This window comes from Acomys russatus, chromosome 14 (genome assembly GCF_903995435.1).
Source record: "Acomys russatus chromosome 14, mAcoRus1.1, whole genome shotgun sequence".
Classification (NCBI taxonomy): Eukaryota; Metazoa; Chordata; class Mammalia; order Rodentia; family Muridae; genus Acomys; species Acomys russatus.
The window spans coordinates 15,821,499-15,838,854 of record NC_067150.1 but is presented as its reverse complement, the minus strand read 5'-3'; the positions used below and the strand labels follow the sequence as shown (position 1 = coordinate 15,838,854).

At 51.7% G+C, this 17,356-nt stretch overlaps 1 protein-coding gene across 11 annotated transcripts in view; it reads right to left on the bottom strand.

The window, feature by feature from the left end:
• Positions 1–17,356, bottom strand: part of Dnm2 (dynamin 2) — an 85,279-nt gene that overhangs the window by 10,268 nt on the left and 57,655 nt on the right. For 3 of the 11 annotated variants that reach the window (XM_051156021.1, XM_051156015.1, XM_051156018.1), the window contains exons 11-15: positions 15,925–16,011; positions 11,990–12,060; positions 8,404–8,455; positions 7,570–7,581; positions 3,920–4,033 (exon numbers count right to left, since the gene is read on the bottom strand). In XM_051156021.1, the coding sequence (XP_051011978.1) occupies positions 3,920–4,033; positions 7,570–7,581; positions 8,404–8,455; positions 11,990–12,060; positions 15,925–16,011 (336 nt within the window). Of the gene's footprint in view, positions 1–3,919; positions 4,034–7,569; positions 7,582–8,403; positions 8,456–11,989; positions 12,061–15,924; positions 16,012–16,882; positions 17,022–17,356 lie in introns of all 11 variants that reach the window. The other 8 variants (XM_051156022.1, XM_051156020.1, XM_051156014.1 and 5 more) reach the window with 3 other exon arrangements.

Below are 17,356 nucleotides of genomic sequence, written 5' to 3'. Positions count from 1 at the left end.
AACTTAAGTATGGCTGTAGACAAAGAGACAATCCTCTCTGGGGATTCTCCGCACCGTATAGACTTTTATTTATTTTTTTTTTTAAAACAAAATCTCAGGCGGGAAGAGTTGGCTCAGTGGTTAAGAGCACTGTCCGCTCTTCCAAAGGTCCTGGGTTCAATTCCCAGCACCCACATGGCAGCTCACAACTGTCTGTAGCTCCAAGATCTGACACCCTCACGCCAATGCACATAAATTAAAATTAAATAAAAAAATATTTAAAAAAAATCTCATATATCCCAGGCTAGCATCCAATTCCCTATACAGCTGAAGATGACCTTGAATTTCTGGTCCTCCTGCATCTGCCTGACAAGTTCTGTAATGAATTAGCAGGCTGCCCAGAAATCACACCCAGTTATACAGTACTGGGATGGAACCCGGGGCTCTGTGCATGCCAGGCAAAAGCTCTAACAACCGCGGCCTAGACTCCGCCCCTCACCTGGACATTTTCTCTGTTTTTGCAGTGTACACATATGTTGGGGGCAAAGGGGAGGACATCCATTTCCTTGAGACAGGGTCTCTCATTAACCCTGGAGCCAGGCTGGTGGCCAGTGAGCCCTAGCCATCCTCCAAATCTGCCCACTACACTGCTGGGGTTACAGGCACCCACAGCCTTTTCACGGGTGCTGGGCATGTGAACTCAGGTCCCATGATGCAGTGTAAGTCCTCCTGCCCACAGTGCTATCTCCCCAGGTGTAACCTACACATCTTTCATGACTCTTCCTGATGGTTCCGGGCACTGCACTATCACAAAGCCCTAGAAAGAAGCCTTCTGGAATATCTCCTCTGAATTCATCAGCAGTGATAGTTCTGAACAGGAGGATAGGGCCAACCCAAGCACTGTGAGTGCCCTCTGCGTTAGACACTGGGCTGCCTTTCTAGGCTGTGTGCCATGGGACATGCTGCTGCTTCTCTCTAAGCCCCTGTCCCCCCTGTTGAGGCTGGCTGAGACTCAGCCTTGGGGAAGGTGGCACAGCTGGGGCTGCAGCTTTCCTCTTATTGCTCTCACTGGCTTCCAGTCTGTCTCACTGCGTCTCACTGCCTGAGTGGAGCACAGACGGAGAGGCTGTGGTTGTGGAGGGTGAAACACTGGCACTTACACGCTACATGCTGGGAGCCCCAACCAGAAAGAGCAGCCCTCAAGTCTGTCTGGTTATAAAAAACAAAGCTGCGGGGCTGGAGAGATGGCTCAGAGGTTAGGAGCACTGTCTGTTTTTCCAAGGGTCTTGAGTTCAAATCCCAGCAACCACATGGTGACTCAACCACCCATAAGATCTGGCGCCCTCTTCTGACATGCCAGTACACATAAGGGCAGAACAGTGTATAAATAAATAAATAAATCTTGGGGGGAAAAAAAAAAAAAAAAAGAAAGAAAGAAACAAAGCTGGGAATTTGGGAGGAGGTCCTTAAAGGAGCTTCTGTTTCCTGAGAGGGGTGGTTCCCAGAAGGAACTCCATGGCCTGTACTCTATGGTGTCATGAGACAGGAAGCTTCCAGCCAGCCGGCCTGGGCCAAGTAACTGAGTCACAGACATTCAGGCTTGCCACATCTGGAACTGTTTATATGTGATTCTGCCCAGGATCGGGCAGCTGCTGTCTCACTCACGCACATGAGCAGGCGCATGCGCTTGCTCTCAGAGTGCACAATTACACAGGAACCTCCTTCTGCGGCATGGGCCACTGACCGAAACCCTCCTCCAGCCTGCTTTCAGATTTCCTGAAAACTCCAACTTTCTCCAGATGTGAGCCAGTCATCCTGGCCTTGCCACATCAGAAGAGCCCAGGGTACATGGATGAATGGAGGATCCTGGGAGAATCAGAGGGCCCCCAGCCTGCATGGTGACCACTCTGAGGGACACAACAGCCATCCTCGCCATCCCAGTGTTCAGACTACCTGTTCAGGAGGCTGTAATATGCACAGTAGTCTGCACACTGGTTAGGCTGGGCTTGGGCAGCAGCAGCAGTGAACAGACCACCTAAGGTGAGTGTTTCTCTGTGCTGTCTCCAGTGGGTGGAGACACCCAGGGAATATTCTGGAAGGAGGAGGAAGAGGGTGGGGAAGGTAGCCCCAGGACTGAGAGAGCCCTGGGGTTGGGGAGGGATATCCTCAGCTGAACTAGGCCTTTCTCCTTGCTTTCAATTGGCACTGTTCTCCACTTGTTTATTTCTAAAATAAAGAAAAAGAGCCTTATGGTCTTTATTGAAGACTTGCCTACAAAAGTGGTCTGGTTCTCAGAGATGGCTGCTACCTGTGATGCTGAGGGCCCCTTCCACGACCCTTAAAGGTGTCAGGGTCCCCATTGCCTGCTTCATCTTTGGCACATACAGACATTTTTCATTACTCTTGCTGGTGGGGTAGCCCTATTACAGGGCTTGTCTACAGTGAGGCCCAAATGCTTGCTTTCTGTCCCCAGATGAGGAGCAAATGGAACAGTCCTTCCCAGTACAAAGGAGAGAATCTCTCCCGCGCCCCCAGCTCTTTGGAGACAGGGTTTTTCTGTGTAGCCCTGGCTGTCCTAGACTCGCTTTGTAGACCAGGCTGGCCTTGAACTCAGTGATCTACCTGCCTCTGCCTAGGATTAAAGGCATGAGCCACCACGTCCAGCCAGGGAAAGAAGCTCCTAACTTGTCTGCTAGGCCCAGCGCTGGGTCTCTTTGCAATGGCCTACCCATCACAAGACCCCGGAAAAACACACACACACACCCTGGTCTGCTCAGCCTCAGCCTGCTTTTCTTAAGAGTGCAGAAGCTAAGCCAGGTGTGGTGGCGCATGTCTTTAATCCCAACATTCAGGAGGTAGAGGCAGGTGAATCACTGTGAGTTCAAGGCCAGCCTGGTCTACAAAGCGAGTCTAGGATAGCCAAGGCTATACAGAGAAACCCCGTCTCGAAAACCAAACCAAACCAAACGAAAGACTACCATGTCAGGGGCCAGGGCACCAGCTGGCCAGCTTCTAAAAAGAACAATGAAATGTGCAGAAGCAGGTTTCCAGTCACACGTGCCCCCACCATGCTGAGTCTTAGCATCTCTTCGGTGCACTGGTGGTGGGGTCCCTCCTACACGGTGGCTGGAAGAGCCTAGAGAGGTGACTGCTGGTAAAAACCACCAGAGTGCATGCTGGGAATCTGGCACTGTGCAAGGCCTGGGACTAGGATACTCCCTCAGCTCCCATACAGTGGTAGGGAACTCAGGCCAGGGTCCATTCTTCAGTTTTATGTAGTCTAAACCCCCCATGAGCTAGCTCTACGTACTGCAAGATGGCCAGGAGCTCCTGAGTGCTGGCATCACAGGCATGTACCACCATGCCTTGCTTATATGATGCCAAGTAGGGATAGAACCTAAGGCTTCACCCATGCTAAACTACATCATCACACCCCATTTCTTCATTATTTGTGTGTAGGTGTAAGGACATTTGTGTGTGTAGTTGTATACACATGTATGTGCATGTGAAAGCCAGAGAACCACTTCGGGTGTCATTTCTCAGGTGCCACCTTCTGGATTTTTGAGACAGGCCTCCCATTTGCCTGGCACTTCAATCAAGGGAGAAGCCTAGCCGGCCAGCAGCTGTGTGTGCCTTGCCTTTTGGGAACATGAGCACACAGGTTCTGGGATTAGAATCAGGTCTCCTGCACTTTACCGGTTGAGACCCCTGTTTGAGACGGGCAGTTCTGTGTAACTTGGACAGGTCTGGAACTTACCACATAGCTAGCCCAGCCTGCCTATATTTCCCCCCGGTGCTGAGATCCCAGCATGTCACCATACCTGACTCTTAACTTTCTCAAGTGACTGAGGGAATGAATGAGTGCTGGCCAAGGGGGATTGGTTTGGGGATCACCTTCCTCTCCTATCTCACCAGGCCACCCGTGTTCCCGACAGCTTACCTCCTCATCCTTGTACCAAGACAGTGACTCAGCTGTCAGCACGAACCAGTATTCCTTGGAGCCACCCTTCATCAAGCTGATGTTGTTGATGGTCAGCCAGCCCCTGCGGATCACCTGGTGGGGAGGACTTGGCTTAGCAGGGTGGACAGCCCTGTGCCCCACCCACCTCCTCCCCCGCAGGATAGAAGCCTAGTGTGTGGCAGGAATACCTCCACCCCAAGCCAGGATCCTAGCTCCAAGTCGACCCAAGCATTCGCAGCTGGGGATCAGACAGGGAGCCAGAGCAAGTGTGGGGATGGATGGAGATACAATCAGACAGCAGATCTCTAGCCCAAGGGTGAGCTGACCCCTATAGCTGAGTCCCTCTGTGGTTACAGTGAGTGATGTGGCTTACAAGGGGCTTAGGCCAGGAGGCTGGGGCTAGGGGTTAGGATACTAAGGAACTGCTCTTCTTTGGGTCAGACAAGGTAAGCAGAAACGCCTCACTGGAGGACCCACAGCATGTGATAGCTGTCACTTCTTTCATGGGACTGACCCAAGAAGGTAGCTCATTCACATAAGCGCTTCTGTGAGTAGATGACCAGTGTTATGGAGACAGTTCCACCCAGAGGGCTGGGGACAAAGACAGAGCCCAGAGGACCACTTCAGAGACACTGAAGGGGGCAACAGAGTGGGACTGTGTTTCAGCTAGCTAGAAGCCCAGTGAGTGCACTTTTCTTTTTTTAAGTATTTATTTATTTTCATGTTATGTGCATTGGTGTTTCTGACTGCATGTATGTCTGTGTGAGGATGTCAGATCCCCTAGAATAGGAGTTACAGACAGTTGTGAGCTGCCATGTGGGTGCTGGGAATTGAACCTGGGTCCTCTGGAAGAGCAGTTAATGCTCTTAACCTCTGAGCATGCATGACAACTCACTGTCTAGACTGGGAGACACTCCATGGAAAGGGCTTGTTGGACCATAGCTGCCATCTGAGTAGGGGACAGAAGCCAGGTCAGCCTGGGGACTCACCTGACTGCTAGGCGCGGGCAGACTGGGGGGGGGGGGGTCACGTTTTCATATTCTCATGATCCCTGGGACATGGAGGCACATGGAGACCTAAGCCCCCCACCCCCTGACCTGGGGACTCTGGGGACAGCAGGAAGCAGGCAGAGGTGGCAACAGGGATGCCTGGGACTAAGGCAGCAACAGATGGCTAGGCTGCAGAGAATGTGCTGTTGACAGCCGTGAACAGCTGAGGAGGCCGGTGTTGGGCCCCCAGAGAGGATGGGGCAGAAGAACCCAAACCAGCATCTCTAGGGCCCAGGCTGGGACATGGATTTGAGGTCTCTTTGTCCTGTTTGGCTCCAGAACTGGCAAACCAAAGCAGGGCCCGTGTCTACCCATTCTGCTACAGCAGGTGCACGTGGGCTCCAAGCTACAGGCCATGAGGGCCACAGTGGCCTCTGAAGGTTCAGGAATCCATGCCGTCCACTCAAGTCCCCTCTCAGGTCAGGAACAACATGAGCTGCTACTTGACACCCCTCATGAAAGCCGAGGGTACAGATTTCCCCCTCCCTGGGATGTCAAGAGACCTTCAGACCCCTAGAGATGCCTGGAGCCCAGGGAGGGCATGAAATCCACGTAAACAGTGACTCATACAGACTCATTCCAAAATGGCCTGGGCTCAGCTCTGGAGGTTTTCAGCATTCCAGGAACACCCCTGATCCCAGGCTACCTAGGCTGGCTGGTGAGGTTGGTAAGGCTGACTAATTCTGGGAGATCACCCAGCCTGAGGTGAGTGGGATCCTGTGGCTGTGTTCTGTCCTGCCAGGGATGGGTGGAAGGTTCCTTTCAGTTAAGTCTTAGCCTGGTAGCCTAAAGGCTTATTGGGCTTTGACTCAGTCACCTCATATCAACCAAAGGAGAGAAACTTGGGCCCAAGCTGCCACTGTACCCCAAGAAGAGTAATCCCACATGGTGGGGTCTCTGTACTATTGTGTAACAGCTTTCACTCTGTCCTACCAAGCTGCCTCCACTAAGGTACATGGGCTGACAAGAGGCCCCAAGGCACCCTTCCCGTCCAGCCCCCTGCCTATGTGGACACCCCAGTGCAGTCTGAGACAACATCCCTGCCCTCTGAGTATAGACACAGACTGATCCTAGGGAATAGCAAAGAATGTGCCTCTTTATCTCCAAGGCAGACTGTGAGAACCTAGGGTCACAGCCTCAAGGACTTGAGGTGAGGGGGTGTGGCAACAGGAAAGGCAGCTAGGGTTTCCATTTCTGGGGTACACAGTGACAGGCATGCAGGCACACAGAAGAGAGAGGGCCCATCCCAGTGGCTTGGGCAGCAAGCAGCAGCAAGGTGAGCTCAGCAGGAGCCATGATGGTGAAGATCACTTGGAAAAGCAAGTATGGCTTGGGTACCCATTGGCTATGACCAGCCATGCACATGGCTTTGTGGCCAGGAGGATGGAGTATAAGGCAGGAACAGTAGCCACCTGGGCAGGACCTGATGGGCTGGCTCCAAGCCTAAGGCTGACCTAGTCCCAGGCCTGCCTTCTCTAACACTGGCCCATCCAACTCCTGCCACCAGCACAGATCTGGCTCAACCTTTGCAAAGGCTCCAAACACCAAGAATATCTCTGCAGAGGACTGTGGTGGCAGCAGAAGAATATTCTGGAGAAAGGGGCCTGCCAGGGCTAGGGGCCAAGCTGCTTGCAAGGAGCACCTTCACCTAGACTCAGCTTTCAGCAGGGGTGGGGTGGGGTGGGCCTTGTACCCCTCTGACGACCCAGCTCCCAGCCCATGTGAAGGAAGATGAGTTACCCACAGTTAGGATGGCAAATACGATACACACCAACTGATGGTTGGGAACTGCCCAGGACTATGGCAACAACTCTGAGCAGCAGAAAAAGGTCCTGGAATCAATTAGAGATGTCTGTCCTGGGCAGTGGATAAGAAAAGTGGGAGAGTGGAACTGAACATCCACACTAATCATCCTATCTGTCATGGGGCAACCTGATTATTCATGCCCATCGTAAGGGGTAGGATATCACACGGAAAATTTTAAGGAAAAAAAAAAAAACCACTTGTCAACCACAACAGATACAGAATGGGGAGTTGATGGCCTGCATATTAAGAATGCCATGACAGATTAGCAATGTCTGCCCTAGGCTCACTGTGGAGGAAAAATCACAGGACAGAGTGAGACATCATCTAGTAATGTCTGCCACAGGCACAGAAACACAAATTTCTCCATGTGGTAACACATGATCTGGTCAGTCAGTGATGTCTACACAGAAGGGAGGAAGGGTAAGGGCAGGCATCAGCAAGAATGAACTCCAGCAGGACCTGAGCACAAGCTTCCATCTCTAGGAAGCTGAGGGGGACGGAGGCAATGTGTGAAGAGCGTATTTGCCATCTCTGAACTACAGGACTCCAGGAAAACCTGCTAGGAACCAGCAAGAGGGGTGTGCCTCCCAGAAAGGGGCAACCGGGTTAGTATTTTTGTAAGAGCAACAGATGCCCAGGACAAGAGGTCCTGTGACAGCAGTGACATGTGGCTCCCAGGTTAGTTCACGCTTTAGTTTTGAGCAGAGGGTGCAGGGCAGGCCTCCTTTACTACTAAGTTCTCTAAGTGAGCCACCACACTAAGCAGGTACTTACCAAGATCTCTCCCTTTGAGAATGTAAAGTTAGGGTTGTGGGTCAATCAAAGAAGAATAGGAGGAGAGATGGAAGGGACGTGAAGGGACGGAGAAAAAGCAAGAAAAGCACAAAGACAAGAGAAAGAAGAGCAGAGGAATAAAAAACAGCAAAAGAAAAAAAATTACATGCTATTAATTATATTCACGGTGTTAATATTTAATTCATTATCTTCTTTAAAACAAAAAAAGCAACAACTTATGTACTACCTATGGCAAGCACAAAAGAAATTCAAAATCATGCATTTGTTACATTTCTCCCCAATCTGGCTCTAAATCGTGCAAGATACAACAGCACAGCGCCCCACCCTCACCCAAGCCTGACATGGGAAGGGAATTGGGAGACAGTGGCAGAAACTGGATAGAAAAAAAAGCTCAACTAGACATATAACACTGCATTTATGAATCCATTCATAAATATGCAACGCCTCTGAAGCTGAGGTAGGATGCTGAGGCCTGTGGCTGCTCCCGGTCTGGGGTATGGAATCAAACCACCTCCATCTTCCCTGAGCTGCCTGTGGCACCTCCCATGGCTTCTCCTACACCTTGGGGTGATTGTTACACATTCCCTGCTTTGAGGGTCAAGCTCTAACTGTCACCTTAGATGTCACATGAGACCTTAGGGTGTTTGGGATTTGCCCCTAGGCCCTGTGGAAGCCATGGTCCTAACAGCTATGTAGCCCAGAGGCTGGCAGAACGAGTGGCCTGGTACTAAGGTGTCAGTTCCCATATCACATGGTATAACGGGCTCAGTGTGCTCTTGTCCTCAGGAGTGACAGCCGAGGCTGGGGAGCTACCTGATTGGGTATGGCCCTCTTCTTGTTCAGCTGCGTGCTCCTCTGCTGGGCACTGTAACAGAAGCAGAGAAGACACATTCAGATGAGATGTGGGAGGAGGTGAAGAGGCCCTCGTGGCCCAGGCTGGGGTTCTCTCCCTAGGGGCCCACAGACCCGCTAAGGGCAGAGACAAGGACATGGCCCTACAAGCGGAGAACAGCTAGAGCACACAATACAAGAGCAACATATCTGACTGACCCTGGCTTTTAGAACCTGCTCCCAGCCACTCTGGAAGCACCAGCCATGGCCCACAGGCCACTGGAAGTCAGAGCTTCAAAGAAGAAGAGGTGCAAGAAGCAAGGGAAATGGGACAGGGAGTTGGTTCCAGGGACTGGAACACAACACCCCTGGGCTTTCTCTATGTTCTCTTCCCACCCCTGACCCTTCAGCAGTCTGGAAGTGGCTCTCATGACCAGCCCTCCTAGTTCTGGGCATACACTGGCCAAAGGCTGGCTAGAGGAACCCGACTCAAGCCAGAGCCCACCCAAGCCCATTGCGGGAGGTTTCTGCATGTCTCCTCAACAGCCACACTCCCCACCCTCATCGTTTCAAGGCGGATGCAGCAGACCAAAACAAGGCCTCATGCATGCTGGGCTAGCTCTCCCTGACAGAACCATAGCAATTCTAGCTCCCACCCAATTCCCCCCCCCCCCCCCCACTATGTAACCCTGGCTGTTCTGGATCTTACCATGTAGACAAAGTTGGCCAGTATCTCATAAGAGATCCGCCTACCTCAGCCACCCAAGTGCTGGGATTGTGCACTATCAGGTTTATAATCCGCTTTGAGATAGGGCCTCAAATAGTTCAGGATGGCATCGAGCTCTATGTGTAGCGTAGGATAACCTTAACTCCTGATCCTATTTTCTTCAGCGACTGAGTGCCTCCATACCTGGCTTATGAGGTGCTGGGGATGGAACGCAGGGCTTTGTGTATGCCAGGCCAGGAAGGCACTCTGCACTCAGTGCCTCTAGGCAGGCCACTCCATCTCCCTGAAGCTACTCACTGCTGTGTCATTGGTTCTCATGTATGCTCTGTTGTAACAATTCCATAGCCACCTGAAAACAACTGTGTCCTCCCACTTCTCTATTATATTCTCTTCTTTAAAAACAGCGTGTGTGCGTGTGTGTCTGCGTGAGTTTATGGGCATCACCTAAGTGCAGGCATGCCTGGAGGCCAGCGGGCACTGGATCCCTGGAGTGGCAGGTGGTTGTGAGGCACCTGATGCGGGCCCTCTGCAGAAGCAGCCAGTGCACGGAACCACTTCCCATGTCTCCAGCCTCATTTTACTGCTCTAGGGGGAGCAGCAGAAAGACGCCAGTAACAACACAGCTTGGTTTCATTACTCACTGGCTGCTCTGAGGTTCTGCCTATAGTTCAAACCATCTGAGTCTCAACTGGGAGTTATGTGAGAATTCAGATCAGTGACCCCAGCAAGTGGAAGCTACGGCTGGAGGAGCATGAGTCTGAGCCTAGCCTGGGCTACCTAATGAGTTCAAGTGGCCTACACAAGGACAGTGGTCAGCTGCTAGACAAGCAGTGTATTGGAGGAGATGGGCACTTTACTCTAGATGGGTAAGGGCTCAAAACCTAAGAACTGATGTAGAATTCCACCAGGATTATCCCAGGGCTTGCTATATTTATTTATAGCAATAGGGAGAGTCTCCTTTGGTCTTGGCTGGCTTCTAACTCAGATGTACAGCTGAGGATGACTTTCAACCAATCATCCTGCCTCTACTTCTCTTGTGGTGGGATGACAGGTATGTGCTATCGTGTACCCCTTGATTTGGTGCAAGACTTCATGCATGCTAAGCAAGTGATCTATAAACCACACCACACCCCTCTTAGGGCTTTTCCTCTGCCTCCTGTCTGTCATGATCCATAATGAAAGAGGTAGGACTAAGCTAAGCCATCACTTACAGTACAGTGACAAGGGCCCAGATGTGCTACATCAGTGTTTTGTGGCTCCCTCAAACAGCAGCATGGTGATGCTTATCCTTGGCCCTAACCAGTGACTTTGGGGACCTCGGCAGGGAACCTAAATTCTTCTCCTCAGGCTAAAGGGTCCTCCCGGCAAGGGCGTGGCCGCCAGTTATTGTTTCTATCCTGTCTTACTGGCTGGTGGTCCTGCATCTTAGTCCAGTTCTCTGTAGTGCCCTGCCTGACACTGTTGTCATGACTTCTTTGGGAAGTTTCATCTCTCATGCTTTTTGCTACTATCCTCAATTACCCACTCACGCCCTGGTCTGTGTGCCCTTCATGGGCAGGCACTATGGTGTCTTACCCATTGTCCTCTTCACAAGGCAAGGCCTGGCTGGGCCCCTGGCTGAGAGAGTGGCTGATGTAATTCAGGGGCTTCTGGAACATCCCCCACAGGACTGAGGCTCCCCAAGGAGGGTACCCCGGGTCACACACCAGGAAAAAAGGCACACAGCAGGCAATACCCACCCTGTGACCAGCTCCTCAGTATAGTAACAGCTGGGTAAGTGGGAAGGCCCCGGAATCCAGAGAAAGAAGTGGAGTGGTCAAAGGAAAAACAGGAGAGATTGTGAGAAGGAACTGTGGATCAAGTGTGAGAAGCAGAGACATTGAGATGAGGAGACTGGCAGCAACCACTCGGGGTCACTCCACTGTCCATGCATGGCTGGGGGAGCAGAATGTAAAGAGGCTGCCTTCCCCAGCTCCTAGCTGCAGACCGCCCCAGGGGAGAAGTGACCCACTAGGACCCTGTGCTCCTGTGCTCAGGGAGGGGCTTCTGATCATTCATCTGCCGGTGTCCCTGAGAACAGATGCTTTATCAGCTCTGTGCAGAGCACCAACACACAGAGGGCCTAGTGCCCAGCAGGCCTCCTCGAAGGATGTCTCCAGAACCCAAAGGTCAGGCCGCGCGGCTACCCTTTGGACTTCCAGGATCCCTGAGCAGACAGTGTCCTGTCTGTCTTTGCAGGCAGACCTGGCCTAGATCGTTAACTGCTCCACCAGAGAGTCTGGCATGAAAGTACACAAGGGAGACGGCTTCTGGTGTATGGCAGTGTCCTAGCAACCACAGCTAAGAGGACCTGCACGAGCTACCCGAACACCCCAGTGGCAACTGAGCACTGACGATTGACCCAGGACCAGATAGCACACTTGGTTTATGTGGTCTAATCCAGGGCCTCGTGCGTGTTACAAGTGTGCTGACAATGGAGACACACCCCCAGCCCAAGGTTCTGGTTTTGAGTCTATAATGTTGATGTGGAAGGCAGAGCACATGAGATAACTGGAAACACCAGGGCTGGGACATATGTTGGCCCATGAAAAGCTCTGAGAAGTCTTGCAGGATGTAAACCTGGCTGGCCTCCCACTTCCCTGAGAATGACCACAAAACAAACACTTTGTCCCTAAGATGTCCATAGACAGCACGCTGGGTGAGGACATTGTGACTGAAGCATCAAAGCACACCCAAATGGCTCTCCCTTTGCCCAGCATCCCCACCAGGGCGGGAGACACTTGGGTCTTGGTGCTGAGGGTGGGGATAGGTGCTGCCCCTGCGACACTGCTGTATACGTACTTGGCAAATCCAATGAAGTCTTCATGGTTTGTGTTGATGTAGGACTGCTCAATGTCGATCAGAAGAAGAATCTACAGGGAAGTAGGTGTGGCTGTGAGTAAAGAGTCTATAGAACAGATAGGAAGGCAATGAGCATAATGCTCTATGTACACACACAGCAGAGGGCAGCAGGCACACTTGCTGCACACACACACACACAGAGCAGAGGGCAGCAGGCACACTTGCTGCACACACACACACAGCAGAGGGCAGCAGGCACACTTGCTGCGCACACACACACACAGAGCAGAGGGCAGCAGGCACACTTGCTGCACACACACACACAGCAGAGGGCAGCAGGCACACTTGCTGCACACACATACACACACAGAGCAGAGGGTAGCAGGCACACTTGCTGCACACACACACACACACACAGAGCAGAGGGCAGCAGGCACACTTGCTGCACACACACACACACAGAGCAGAGGGCAGCAGGCACAACACTTGCTGCACACACATACACACACACACACAGCAGAGGGCAGCAGGCACACTTGCTGCACACACACACACAGAGCAGAGGGCAGCAGGCACAACACTTGCTGCACACACATACACACACACACACAGCAGAGGGCAGCAGGCACACTTGCTGCACACACACACACACAGAGCAGAGGGCAGCAGGCACAACACTTGCTGCACACACATACACACACACACAGAGCAGAGGGCAGCAGGCACAACACTTGTTGCACACACATACACACACACACACACAGCAGAGGGCAGCAGGCACACTTGCTGCACACACACACACACACACACACACACACACACACACACAGCAGAGGGCAGCAGGCACACTTGCTGCACGCACGCACGCACGCACATCTCAGAGGACAGCAGCCACATCTGCTGCAATCCCACAGCTCTCCCAGAAAGAAGCTCAGCAGGAAGGCTGAGTCACCAGGACAAGGGTAGATCTGCTGGTATAGAGTCCCACAGGAAGTTTGGGCGAAGAGGACAGTACCTGGTAGCCCAGTGTGGTGGTCATGGGTATAGCCTTGAGGGCTGATCACCAGGACTTGTGTCTTCCTTTGGCCACTGACTTGCCTGTGACCTGGGGCCTAATGTTACTAAGTTATGGAAGTAGATTTGGGTTTATTCTCTTCTTTTTCTCTTTTATTGGTACTGCTGGGGTTGGAGGTCAGGACTTATACATAGTATGCAAGCGCTCCACCAATTCATATGACTTCAGACTAGCCTTTGGGATCTCGTTAGTGCTACTTTCAAACTGAAGCATAAGCATGCAATGCAAGCACACCTGCATGAAAATATGTATATATATTGCACTGAACAAAATAACAAACAGCCACATGTGGTGGCGGATGCCTTCAGTCCCAGTACTCAGGGAGGCGCAGGTGGATCTCTGTAAGTTTGAGGCCAGCCTGGTCTATAAGACCAAGACAGCCAAGGCTACACAGAGAAACCTTGTCTAAAAAACAAAACAAAACATAAAAAAAACTAAAAAACAAACAAACAAAAAAACCAAAACCCCAAAACCTACACAAACATTCACAGCTGCATTCTGAGTTCAAGCCAGCATGGGTGATGTATGGCTCTGTTTTCCTTTTCTTTCCGAGACAGGGTCTCATTACGTATGTATTCCTGGCTGCCCTGTCTTTGCCTTCCAAGTGCTGGGATTAAACATAAAAGACATGCGTTACCAAGCCTGGCTCATATGTGGCTCTGTTTATAAGCATATTAATGTAAAATTAAAAGTATGGGTGAGAGCTGGAGAGAGGGCTCAGTGGTTATAAGTATCTGTGCTTCCAAAGGACCCAGGTTCAGTTCAAGCTCCCACATGTGGCTCACACCTGTCAATAACTTTGGTTCCAGGGGAAATGATGCCCTCTTCTGGCCTCCACAGGACCTGACATCAATGTAGTACACATATATTACATGAAGACAAAATAGCCATTACCATATTTATTAATTTTTTTTCTATGTGGCCCTGTCTACACTGGAAGTTGCTCTATAGACCACTTGTTTCTGACTCAGAGATCCACCTACCTCTGCCTCCTGAGTGCTGGGATTAAATTCATATACCACTATGCCCAGCTAGTAAATCTTAAAAAAGAAAAGAAAAAGTCGGGCAGGAGCTTTGGTCGAGTGGTGCATGCAGATGGAGCTCAGCACCACACACACTAAAAGCTTAGTCACATTCGTAGGTGCTTCTGCATGTGTACACCTGGGAAGGTTGCACTCTCCAAGCTGGCAGAGAAAGACACCTTCAGCTAGTCCATTGCCAGCCCCATGACCGCCCTGTCTGCTGGTATTCGTCTGGTCCTAGTTTGCACAGGCTTAGGTTGCTCCATGAACAACATTGACTCAGGCAGCTTTCTACCCTGGTTCCCTTTAAGACCAGGCCAGGCTGTCTGGGCAGAGAAGCTCGGGTTCTTCAGAAGGTGTCCAGGGGTCTCAGGCCAGACACTCCCTGGCCAGTGTGCGTCTACGTCCTCAGTAATAAGCAAGACCTAGTAGGTTTTGGGGGGAGGGCTGGGTGCTGCATGCAGAGTCCCTGAAGCTGGATCTGTAAGGCCTGAGCACTGTCACCCCACAGCTCTGATCTGAAGCCTGGAAGTGTCCACAGCAGGGCAGCATGCATGCAGCTGGGGCGGGGCTGGAACCCCGGATGCTGTGTGCTGAAAGCGCTCTGCCTGTGTTTTATCTCAAGTCAGGCTCACTATGTAACCCAGTCTGTCTGGCCTCGAACTCTTCCTCATCCTGCTTCATCGTCCCGTACTGTGATGACAGGCCTGCGCACCAAAGCACATATCCCAGGCCAGGGGAGCCATGGGGTCACAGACAACAAGAGGCCCAACGCTAAATGAAAACTCAGGACAAGGGAGCCAATTTCTTCACCATCAATGGTAAAGGTATGGCCAGGGAACTCTCACCACAGGAACAAGCAGACGCAATGCAAACACTTATAGTAGTTTAGATTTAAGCACCTGTAATCAGGCCTCATAATTGGATTTATTTATTTTACTTTATACACATGAGACCTGCATGTATGTCTGTTCACAATGTGCGTGCCTAGTACTTGCAACATTAGAAGTTGGTATGGGATCCCCTGGAATTGGAGTCATGGGTGAGTGTAAACTAATATGTGAGCACTGGGAACAAAACCCAGGTGTGCTAACCACACAGCCACTGAGGCATCTCTCCAGCCCCCCACTTAAAGGATTAATGAAAGCCCAGGGTATGGAAGGGGACAGCTGAGACCCCCAGTACTCCTCCAGCAGATAAGGGCAGCCCTAGAAAGGTACAGTAGAAAATGTCCCAGCAACGAGAAAGCCAACCAGTGCCACCACAGGTCACCCATGGACCCTACACATTGGGCCAGGGTTGGACAGAAATCAGAGTCACATGGGGTCTCCACAGAGCACTGTGGGGAAGGGCCCTGGGTCTTTAGAAAAAGAACCAAGACTTAGCCACATCGCAGAACAATCTAATCTGTGGCTGCACAAAGACATTGCTACAACCTGAACAACCGTAGTGGAAGACTGCTCAACACATGCCGGGGAGGCCAGGACAGAGGCCGGGCAACGGGGATGGTGGAGCACATGCTCGGCCAGCGCTATGCCAGCCGAGTCATGGTCCAGGCCTCAGAAGCATCTTTGGGGCTGCTGAGATGGCTCAGCAGGTGAAGATGCGTGCTTTGGAAACCTGGTGACCTAAGTTTTATCCCCAGAACTTCTACATAAAGAAAGGAGAGAACCAACACCACAGAGATGCCTCTGGCCGCCACACGTATGCTGAGGAAAATAAACTTGGAATAAATAATTGTAATTAAAAAACAAACAAGCAAAAACCTCACAGAACGAAACTCTCTATATTTGCTAGACATGAACAGAGGAAAAGAAAACAGTGAACCGGTACAATACCTGGTCCTTGGTTCTCCCTTCTCGTTCTCGGATGTAAGTCGTGACAATTCGCTCTGTCTCCTCTCGCAACCGGGGGTAGGAACTGAGCTGGGGGGCAAGTAGAAGGGCTGAGCTGACAAGGTCTTCATAGCCAGACCAGAGAGAAACATAAACCGAGCACAAGGATGAGACAGAGGGAAAGAAACGAGGGGCCACCAGGTCCCCACTCTGCTCTTGCCTCCCAGCTGCAGGAGCTGGGACACAGGGGCAGGCCAGTCAGGAGCATGTGGAGTAAGAAAGGGGAGAGGGTGCCATGCATGCTGAGAGCCGGTTTGCAAAGCCAGCAATCAGAGGTGGAAAGTGGCAGAGAAAGTGAGTGACACGCTTTTGCCACCCAGGTGCCAGACATCCCCCTCCCGCCCAGGACTAGGTGAAGGCAGGACAAACTGACGGCTCTCATTGAGCGTTCAAATGAGCATGGTGCCCTGCTCCTGGATAACAGGGGCAGCATCTGGGTCATCGAGCTCAGGGAACCCTTTGCTGGTACCTGTAACCTGATCATTGGGAATTTGGCCCCCTCCTTTTTATCCAGGTGACCTGAGCCACACATTTTGGGGAGCCACACCTTCCCCAGTTGGGGAGAGATGCTGCTAAATGCATCCTTTCACAGAGACACACCGTGGACACGATAGTGACCAAGGATGAGAACTAGGAGTGGGAACTGTTTACAGTGTGCTCAGACATGTAAGAGGTTCCTGCATCGGACCCCAAAACTGACAAGGTGGGACGTGTGTGTGGTACACCTCCCCATTCAGTCTACCATCCAGAGTTTGAGATGGCAGTTGGGATGGGTATGGGTGACCACTGTGCCCAGCAGGGGTCCCCTCAAGGCAGGATTGCCCAGATGCTGAGGGCTAACATCAATGAAGAAATGATGAGGTGGGAACTGATGAGGGACAGGAGGACCAAGACCTGTTACCTTCTCAGCACACTTTTTAATGACCGTGGCTAGCTCCGACACCACAAGGTCAACACACTTCAAACTTGGCTCTTTGAGTTTTACAAGCTGTTTTTTCACGATGGCTTCAAAGGCCATGTCGGGGGTGAAGAGCCCCGTCCTGGGTCATGCGGAGGAGGACGGGACGAGGTTGAGAGACACCCAGGGGTAGTGCAGGCCACACGCACAAATGCACACATAGAACGGGGGATGAAGAGAAAGAGAGAGAGAGAAGAAACGAGAATGAGCTGGTTAGTGCATGCGCAGAAAAGTCTGCGCCCACATCTCTCTTGGAAGCTGCTGGGGATCAGCGAGGCCTGGGAGAGAACAGGGTGGCCTACAGCTCGAGGCTAAGTGCTACAGGACACTGTCATAGTAGGGCCAAAGGTATGTGAGGAGATCTCAAATCCTCACATCTGTGACAACGGCCCCTAGGACGATAACCAGCAGCCACTC